This window comes from Oncorhynchus masou, chromosome 7 (assembly GCF_036934945.1).
Source record: "Oncorhynchus masou masou isolate Uvic2021 chromosome 7, UVic_Omas_1.1, whole genome shotgun sequence".
Taxonomy (NCBI): domain Eukaryota; kingdom Metazoa; phylum Chordata; class Actinopteri; order Salmoniformes; family Salmonidae; genus Oncorhynchus; species Oncorhynchus masou.
In genome coordinates, this window is record NC_088218.1 from 19,967,611 (window position 1) to 19,977,872 (window position 10,262).

Here is a 10,262-nt window from a genome sequence, read left to right on the forward strand (position 1 = left end):
TGAACACAGCACCCGTCAGAAAACCAGCCATCATGATTCGAACTGAACATAGAAATAATCACGCACAACAAACATGGGGGAAACATAGGCTTAAATACAAGTACATGTAATTGGATAATGAAAACCGGGTGTGTAGAAAAAAAAAACAATGGAAAATGAAAGATGGATCAGCGATGGCTCGTAGACCGGTGACGTCGTCCACCGACCTTCGCCCGAACAAGGAGAGGGGCCGGCCTCGGCGGAGGTCATGACAAGATGGTATAAACGGTTATACATCTGAATGAGAGGACGTGTTAACATCTGCTATCGCATTACGTCAACTCAACTGGTTTTACCCACCAAATGTTGTACAATTGAAGTGATTGGCCACTCTGCCCTGAATGGGGCCTGTCTTAAAGCCACAGTTGTCGCTCCTAAACCGATATCTCTTGTTCCTGATCGCGTAGGTATTATCCCATGGAACGCAACACCCGGAAAAGCCTGCGGATCAACACTAGGAGACATCTGTAGCACCAGCGAGGTGAGAACGGCAACCCTCTCCTCCTCCTGTAAACCTTTACACACATCATATAAACCTCATATAATAGGAATATCATATAAACCTTCCTATTCACTTCTTATTATAATTTTTTTATATATATACATTTGTCAAAAGCGCAAAAATATAATGTTCTTCATCACTGTACTGCAATTATACAGAGGCTGATTGTGGAAAGGACATATTTTATGAGTGTCAATCAAAGAACGTATCATCACTAACCAGAGATCGGTCTCCATGTTTTCCAGTTCTACCTGTCTTTCCACCTGTACATTGTTGCGTGTGCTGGGGCAGGTGCCACCCTCATTGCATTGGTAAGCTTTCGATGCCCTATATCCCGAATTCCCCATGTTTGAATCATTTGCATGAGTTGCCATGGCACGCTGATTTGTTGCCATGGTAATCCCTCCTCCACGCTTCATGGTTCTGACTCAGTTTTCCTGAGGGTGTAAGTCTGCCCTATAGCTTCTGGCTGGACACACACTGACATGGGCCAGATGAAAGAGCTCCTGGCTAACACACATTTGCTTTGTGGCCAAAGGAGAGGAATGCCTCACAAGAGACTCTGTCCACACGGTATTTTGCACCAGAGATGATAGAATAAGACTTCTATAGGGTGTTTAAGTCTTCATAGGTGGAACTAATGATTTGTTTTTGTTGCAAATAATTAAGCTGTTTTATCCAATCGGTGTGGTTGTCATTATGAGATGGCTAGATGAACTCAGTTGGAATCAGTAATGGGGTCATGAGGCCAAGCTCTCCACTGAGGCAACAGGGCTTAATGCCTTTCAGCTACTCCACCAAACTTGGATTGCTCATTAGTGGGTGTGAGAAGATTCAGCACGTAGACAGCCATCTGAAATTGTGTGCGCCGTAGCAATCTGACTTTGTTTGTAGATGTATGCAATGTGAAGCAATGTGACGGTACAGTACTGCATAAATCTAGCCAGATGCCACCCAATAATAGCAACGGCCTCCCAAAGGCCTCCTGGTCATTGACTTTGTTTCTCACCCCAGTCTGTCTTCTCGTCTCTCCCTCCCAGCTGATCTACATGATGGCCACCACGTATAACTATGCTGTTGTCAAGTTTATGAGCCACGGCGGCCGCCGCTCCACAAAGTTCTCCGAGTCATATTAGCGAGCGAGAGAATGAGAGAAATGGTAGATAGCAGAGGGAGCAAAAAATAGAAAGACGGTTTAAAGGAAGGAAGAAAGATGGAGAGAAAGAAAGACCGAATGGTGGTGAGGAGAGTATGTACTGTAGCATATAGAGAAACGTACACTACTGTCAACGTAATACAGATAGATCTATGTGCCTTAGCGTCCAAGCCTATTGCCACACACACCTTTTGAACCACACTGAGGGGACTAGTGAGTGCATGATTAGCCAACGTGGCTGAGGTCCCTCACAATCTCTCTCCAGACAGGATATGTACCTAGAAGTACTGATCCAGTACAGTACCATGTGGGACCACCAGTCAAGGCTATGGTGAGGTTGACCAGTTCATTCGAGTAGAGCAGCCACAGAGCATTGAGGATGGATAGTTCATCCATACAAAGGGACGGTGCCAGTGTAAGAACAAGGGAATATTTGTGTTGCTGTATCTAGCTTCAGATTACTGTAATATTCTGTAGTTATTCCAATCGAAGGATATAGTTCTTTCCAACGACACTTTAATATCTTTCCCCCAAGTGCCAACTGTCTAGCTTGAAGTTAAGTCTTTTTTTTAGCTTGTTTAGGCTTGTGCCTCTTTGTGATATTTGTTATGAAAGACGTTGTGCCTTTTTTTAGTTTATGCAAAATAAACATAAAATGTGAAGAAAAACCAAGACCATTGTCCTCTCTTTTTAGGATAGTGACTGTTTGGAGAAAATGAATCCCCACTGTAATTAACTAATACTAACCTAGCCAACCTAACCTAAAGAATACTGACATTGTACAGTAGCAATGCTAATGTGTCGCATTTGACATCAGGTAGACTGGTCAACATGACATGTAGCTTCTACTCATGTAGCTTGCTTTGGCTAACTAACCCTCTCACTGGCCACCGCCCTATGCACTTTCCTTTCCCCTCCCTCCCTCCCTCCCTCCCTCCCTCCCTCCCTCCCTCCCTCCCTCCCTCCCTCCCTCCCTCCCTCCCTCCCTCCCTCCCTCCTCCCTCCCTTTCTGTTCTCCCTTCCTCCCTCCTCTCTGCCCCCCCCTCTCGCTCCCCCCTCTCTCTCTCTCCACAGATCCACTATCTGATGATCCTGTCGGCGAACTGGGCCTACCTGAGGAGCTCCTGCAACCAGAACGAGTACCAGGACATCAAGACAAAGGACGACGACGCGGAGGAGGGTGGCTCCAAGGAGGGTCTCAACTCCTCTTACTCATAAGAACCGGCCAACCACACTTCCTCACACCTAACCTCCAACCCCCTTCTGGGTAAAACCAACACCTGGGTCTCCTTCACTATGGGCGGTGTTCTGACTTGAGATATGTGCGCTCAACTCAAATTGTCACACTTTGGCTACATTTACACAGGGAGCACAATTCTGATTTGTTTCCCCACTAATTGGTCTTTCGACCAATCATATCTTTTCACATCAATTCTTTTTCAGAGCTTATCTGATTGGTTAAAAGACCAATTAGAGAAGAAAATATCAGAATTGGACTGCCTGTGTATATGAAATGCAGCCCATGTCTTCCATTGACATCAGTGGACAAGTCTGAGTTGCGCACACTTTTCTCACCTCTGAATCAGGTCCTTTGTCCAAATCGGAGCAAACGTTTTCAAACGGAACAGGTATATAAGAAGTTCCTATTGGATGAGCTCAGGTTAGGTGGTACCTCTTCCTGTTTGCTAACGTTTGCTCTCGATTGGACCGTTATTGAGTGCAACCCTGCTGCCATAGCCTAACTGCTCTGAGCCAATCACAGCACAGCACTAACACAGCTCCTAATAACCGCCTAACAACAGTCACTGTCGCACAACTCCTGAGGAAGCGTGCCACAAAATGTCCTGTTTTTTGGTGTTTTATATATATGAATATATTGTGTGAATGTGTATGTATGAATGTTTTTTTGTTTTTTTATACTACAAAGTATGACAGGTTTACTATTATTATATTTATCTAGTTTTCTCTTATCTCTGGTATTTTATCACAACCCTTTTACCTGTTTTACCTGATTTAGTTTTTTGTTTAAAAAAAAAATGGAAATGCTTGATACGTTGCACTATTTAAAAATAGAAAAAAGTAAAGTAGAATTAAAAAAAAAACATGAATACATTACATACACAGCATCTCAGGGTGCCTCTCTTAGAAAATATTCCTACTATTACATTAACTTTCCCATTCCTTTATTGACATCCAGCTACTTCTGTTGAGTGATTCTTCATTTTGGCCTGAGGAGAAAAACATGTGCTGTACCCTAACTGGATTGGACACATGCACTAACGTGACTGTTGGCCCAAAGCAGGAGTTCTGTCAGCAGCTGTCTGCAGTGCTAACACAATGCTTTGACCTTCAGATGAACCTCTGGCCTGGTCCCAAATCTGTTTGTGCTGTCTTGCCAACTCCTATGGTCATTGTCGTGTTATTATGACCATAGGAATTGGCAAGACGGCACAGACTGATCTGGGACCAGGCTAGTGAACCTCCACCTCGCCCTCTGCATGGCAGGTTTTCCTTGCTTCTAAACCCACAGGACAAACCAACACTCAAGGTCAGATTGCCTTGTTCTGTTTGTAAGTGATACATTATATATACCTCAGGTACTTAACCTAAATAAAAACTCCACTAGACTGGTCCCAGATCTGTTTGTGCTGTATCGCTCCTATGTTTGGCATGATAATGACCATAGGAGTTGGCAAGACAGCACAAATAGATCTGGCACCAGGCTAACACCTTACTGATTAAGCATGTGCTTGTTACAAGGCAAGGCCACAGCTGAAGTGAACTTAGCAAAAGTCCCAATGTTTGTTCATTGTACACAACTGTGAAGGGAATCATACGTTCGCTTTCCTCAAGACACGTCCACCCTTAAAGGGGTGAAGTTCACCTGTAAATATACGGACCGCCCCAAAGGAAGTTCTATTGACTGACATCTCCTGAATGTGGAGAGCACGGTTAATGTTTTACCATGCTATTTTACCTTTTGATGACCAATATGTAAATGTTTCCTTTTGGAGTATATGTTTAGCATCCTATTACTAGTTCTGCATTAAATATAATAGTAATGTGACATCTTTTAAAACAGTATGTTGTGAGAAGGAAGCAAGTACAGAGTCATGATGGCGGTGGTGCTTGTATTGTGTACATTTTGAAATGTGGAGAAAAAAAATGTACCAAATGGTTTTCAATGTTTTTTTAAAATCAGTTTTAGACTGCTGAATCTTTCCCTGTGCTAAAGTAATGACGAACTTGTCTTTGACATTATTTGTGATTATTTTACTGTGGCAAGCCAAAATGTAAGTGACTCATCTCCTATTTTTAGGCCTGTTATATGAACAGATACCATTTGGATGTTTACAATATAACAAGTCAGGAATGTTCTTTTTTTTCTTCAATATCATTTATTATCACAACCGATTCTATAATAATGATCACTGACTAGTTCAAGCTCTCCGGGACTATAAGGTTCTATCTGCATTTTAGTCTAAATTGAGTTAGTGACATAGCCTTGTTCTGTTCTATGTTCTCTACCTACGTACAGTATACTCTAAATACCCCAATTCATGTTAAGTTCAAAAGAATTCAAAGTAAAATGGCTGACACCGTTCAAAACAACTAGGGCTCGAAACGGTAAAGTCAATTACCTCAGAATCATCTTTTTGCAGAAAGAACCTTACAGTCCCAAAGCTTGAGTGATCTTCCTTGCAGCAGTGAAACGATGATTCTTTTAACTTTCATATGAAAAGGCATGTCGGTATTGTCCACGTGTGCAAACGTCTAAATACTGAAAAAAGGACTATATTCCCATGTGTGTTATGTTTGATATAGTACAGTGTGCTTTGCCACCAGGTCGACGTAGGCAAGGGCATGTGCCGTTTCATATAAGATGCGTGTCAGTCAGGGTGTGTTGTCGTTTCCTCCTTATTGCATGAAGGCGACATGACTGTGTCTTTGAAGTTTTTCAGGTGATGTGTCGTCAATTGTACTGACAACTATGGTAGGCAGCTTTTGCCCCTACTCAACTCTCTCTTTTTTTTTTAAAGATATCCATTGTACCTTGGATGACATTGTAGTCCCTGTAGTCGTTTCATAATTGCTTTTCTTTTTAAAGTTTCAAATAGTTATGATTCCTGTATAGTGATGATTTTTGTAACCTTCTCTAGTAAAAACCGATATTTTTTATTATCGTGAAAGAGCTGCCATCTGTCTCTTTCTTACAAGTTTGGACTTCCTGTTAAACACACATGCAATGAGATGAATGACAAATGTGCTCTGAACAGTTCAGTTGCCAAACATTGTAGAATGTTGCAGATAGAAATACCATTTATATAGCTGATGTGATTCCTTATTCTATGTATCAGAGAGGCGTGTTTGTTCTACATAGAAATGGGCTATCTGAACGTTCCAAAATGTTGCATCCCGCTGAACGCGCCCCAGTGCTCACCCTCAACCACAGTGATGGGACAACCTTGGCGTGTTGCCTTTGTAGAGTTTTGTGAGATGCTGAGTCCACCTGGTGGGAAAATGTAGCATTATTCATTTCCTAAAATGGTAGTCCAAAACCATTGATTTAAGACCAAGGGTCGCTCCGGGGTGAAGTTTCCCCTAGGTACAAATCTAGGATCCCCTCCCCTAATCGTAAGCTTTACCATTAGTGGGGGAAATACAAAACTGACCCAAGATCAGGAGCAAATTAGGATAGCAGTGTATTTGGCCTACAGTTGACCGACAGTACAGTGGTCAGTGGAAGACCAAACGCACTCCACAGATGGAGCACATTACTTCAAAGTAGGTTTAAAATGGGCAACTTTATTTCAACACACAAAAACATACATTTTAAGACCGTATTGATAGTGTTTCAGGTTGGTTCATGTTTTAATGCAAGACCCTGGAACAGGACAATGTTTTTTCTTGAGCAGAGGGTCAATTATTTTTAGACTGCAAATTTGACTAAAACAATCATTTCAAACCTTCCTTACATTTGTATACGATCACATGTATCTTTCTATAATGTGTGGGAATACGTTGGAACCGATTTCCAAGTAAAAAAAATCACACGTCCCAGTGTTTTTGTAGTCTTATGTCCAACAAAACATTATATATAGTACCAGTCAAAAGTTTTTTAAATGTTCTACATCAAAGCTAGGAAATAACAGATGGAACCATGTAGTAACCAAAAAAGTGTTTTTATAGTTCAGATTTTTCAAATTAGCCACCCTTTGCCTTGATGACTGCTTTGCACACACTTGGAATTCTCTCAACCAGCTTCATGGGGTAGTCACCTGGGATGCATTTCAATGAACAGGTGTGGCTTGTTAAAAGTTAATTTGTGAAATTGATTTCCTTCTTTCCATCAAGTGCTATGATGACACTGGCTTTCATGAGGACCGCCACAGGAAAGGAAGACCCAGAGTTACCTCTGCTGCAGAGAATAAGTTCATTAGAGTTACCAGCCTCAGAAATTGCAACCCAAATAAATGCTTCAGAGTTCAAATAACAGACATCTCAACATCAACTGTTCAGAGGAGACTGTGAATCAGGCCTTCATGGTCAAATTGCTGTAAATAAACTACTACTAAAGGACAATAAGAAGAGACTTGCATGGGCCAAGAAACACAAGCAATGGACATTAGACCGGTGGAAATATGTCTGATGAATCCAAATGTTAGATTTTTGGTTCCACCAACCAACGTGTCTTCGTGAAACGCAGAGTAGGTGAATGGATGATGTCCGCATGTGTGGTTCCCACCGTGAAGCATGGAGGAGGTGTGATGGTGCTTTGCTGGTGACAGTGATTTATTTATAATTCAAGGCACACTTAACCAGCATGGCTACCACAGCATTCTGCAGCGATACACCATTCCATCTGGTTGTGCTTAGTGGGACTATCATGTTTTTCAACAGGACAATGACGCAACACACTTCCAGGCTGTGTAAGGGCTATTTGACCAAGAAGGAGAGGGATGGAGTGCTGCATCAGATGACCTGGCTTTCACAGTCACCCAACCTCAACCCAATTGAGATGGTTTGGGATGAGTTGGACCGCAGAGTGAAGGAAAAGCAGTCAACAAGTTCACAGAGTATGTGGGAACTCCTTCAAGACTGTTGGAAAAGCATTCCAGGTGAAGGTGGTTGAGAGAATGCCAAGAGTGTCCAAAATGTTCATCCAGGCAAAGGGTAGCTACTTTGAAGAATCTAAAATCTACACTTTTTTGGTTACTACATGATTCCATATGTGATATTTCATAGTTTAGATGTCTTCCCCATTATTCTACAATGTAGAAAATAGTAAAAAATAAAGAAAAACCCTTGAATGAGTAGGTGTGTTCAAACTTTTGACTGGTACTGTATATGCCGAGAGAACTTGGTGTGCTGCAGGCTGCCAGTTTGGGAACCCTGCTGTAAAAATGACTGGTTTGCATTTGAATACTGGTGACATCACTGTCTTTTGTCAAATTACCAACACACACACACACACACACACACACACACACACACATATATATATATATATATAAATAATATTGCTCAAAAAAATAAAGGGAACACTAAAATAACACATCCTAGATCTGAATGAATGAAATATTCTTATTAAATACTTTTTTCTTTACATAGTTGAATGTGCTGACAACAAAATCACACAAAAATAATCAATGGAAATCAAATTGATCAACCCAAGGAGGTCTGGATTTGGAGTCACACTCAAAATTAAAGTGGAAAACCACACTACATGCTGATCCAACCTTGATGTAATGTCCTTAAAACAAGTCAAAATGAGGCTCAGTAGTGTGTGTGGCCTCCAGGTGCCTGCCTGTATGACCTCCCTACAACGCCTGGGCATGCTCCTGACGAGGTGGCGGATGGTCTCCTGAGGGATCTCCTCCCAGTCCTGGACTAAAGCATCCCCCAACTCCTGGACAGTCTGTGGTGCAACGTGGCGTTGGTGGATGGAGCGAGACATGATGTCCCAGATGTGCTCAATTGGATTCAGGTCTGGGGAACGGGCGGGCCAGTCCATAGCATCAATGCCTTCATCTTGCAGGAACTGCTGACATACTCCAGCCATATGAGGTCTAGCATTGTCTTGCATTAGGAGGAACCCAGGGCCAACCGTACCAGCATATGGTCTCACAAGGGGTCTGAGGATCTCATCTCGCTACCTAACGGCAGTCAGGCTACCTCTGGCGAGCACTTGGAGGGCTGTGTTCGGCCCCCCAAAGAAATGCCACCCCACACCATGACTGACCCACCGCCAAAACGGTCATGCTGGAGGATATTGCAGGCAGCAGAACGTTCTCCACGGCGTCTCCAGACTCTGTCACGTGCTCAGTGTGAACCTGCTTTCATCTGTGAAGAGCACAGGGCACCAGTGGCAAATTTGCCAATCTTGGTGTTCTCTAGCAAATGCCAAAAGTCCTGCACGGTGTTGGGCTGTAAGCACAACCCCCACCTGTGGACGTCGGGCCCTCAATCTACCCTCATGGAGTCTGTTTCTGACCGTTTGAGCAACACATGCACATTTGTGGCCTGCTGGAGGTCATTTTGCAGGGCTCTGGCAGTGCTCCTCCTTGCACAAAGGCGGAGGTAGCGGCCCTGCTGCTGGGTTGTTGCCCTCCTGCGGCCTCCTACACGTCTCCTGATGTACTGGCCTGTCTCCTGGTAGCGCCTCCATGCTCTGGACACTACGCTGATAGACACAGCAAACCTTCTTGCCACAGCTCGCATTGATGTGCCATCCTGGATGAGCTGCACAACCTGAGCCACTTGTGTGGGTTGTAGACTCCGTCTCATGCTACCACTAGAGTAAAAGCACTGCCAGCATTCAAAAGTGACCAAAACATCAGCCAGGAAGCATAGGAACTGAGAAGTGGTCTGTGGTCACCACCTGCAGAACCACTCCTTTATTGGGGGTGTCTTGCTAATTGCCTATAATTTCCACCTGTTGTCTATTCCATTTGCACAACAGCATGTGAAATTTATTGTCAATCAGTGTTGCTCCCTAAGTGGACAGTTTGATTTCACAGAAGTGTGATTGACTTGGAGTTACATTGTGTTGTTTAAGTGTTCCCTTTATTTTTTTGAGTAGTGTATATTTATTTTTTAACATAAAAACTACAATAGGCTTACAGTTTTTGGTATGTCATGGTTGGTCTTGTTTTACAGCAAAACGTAGAAACAGCTGGTATGCATTCACGACTGGTTTCCTTGGGGCTATAGTACACACAACTCATGATAGCACAAGTCCGCTAATAGCCTACTTATCACAAACTATGGCCGTGGGTTTGCTGCTCCATTCCTAAATGGTTAGTGCAGGTCCAGGCAACTTAACATTAAGAAGCCATTCATTTCCAAACTCTCCGAGAACAGTTAGGCTAGCTAATGCACTTATATCCTGAGGCTTCGGGTGCACTAGTTCGCATAACGAGTGACTGTAAATAAATTAAAGCTAAATGTTTTTGTAGCTAAAAAATAAATTAAAAAAATAAAAATCGACATGCTTCAGTGAGCTGACATTCCTATTGAACACACATTAACATGGCTATAAAAAGGCTTTTGACGGTTGATCTG

General features: G+C 42.8%; 1 protein-coding gene across 4 annotated transcripts in view; it reads left to right on the forward strand.

The window, feature by feature from the left end:
- Positions 1-5,887, forward strand: part of LOC135543479 (neuronal membrane glycoprotein M6-b-like) — a 43,650-nt gene extending 37,763 nt beyond the window's left edge. For 3 of the 4 annotated variants that reach the window (XM_064970766.1, XM_064970764.1, XM_064970763.1), the window contains exons 5-7: positions 447-520; positions 787-852; positions 2,772-5,887. In XM_064970766.1, the coding sequence (XP_064826838.1) occupies positions 447-520; positions 787-852; positions 2,772-2,915 (284 nt within the window). In that variant the 3' untranslated portion in view covers positions 2,916-5,887. Of the gene's footprint in view, positions 1-446; positions 521-786; positions 853-1,581; positions 2,370-2,771 lie in introns of those variants that run through there. The other variant, XM_064970765.1, reaches the window with a different exon arrangement.
- Positions 5,888-10,262: the final 4,375 nt, after the last annotated feature.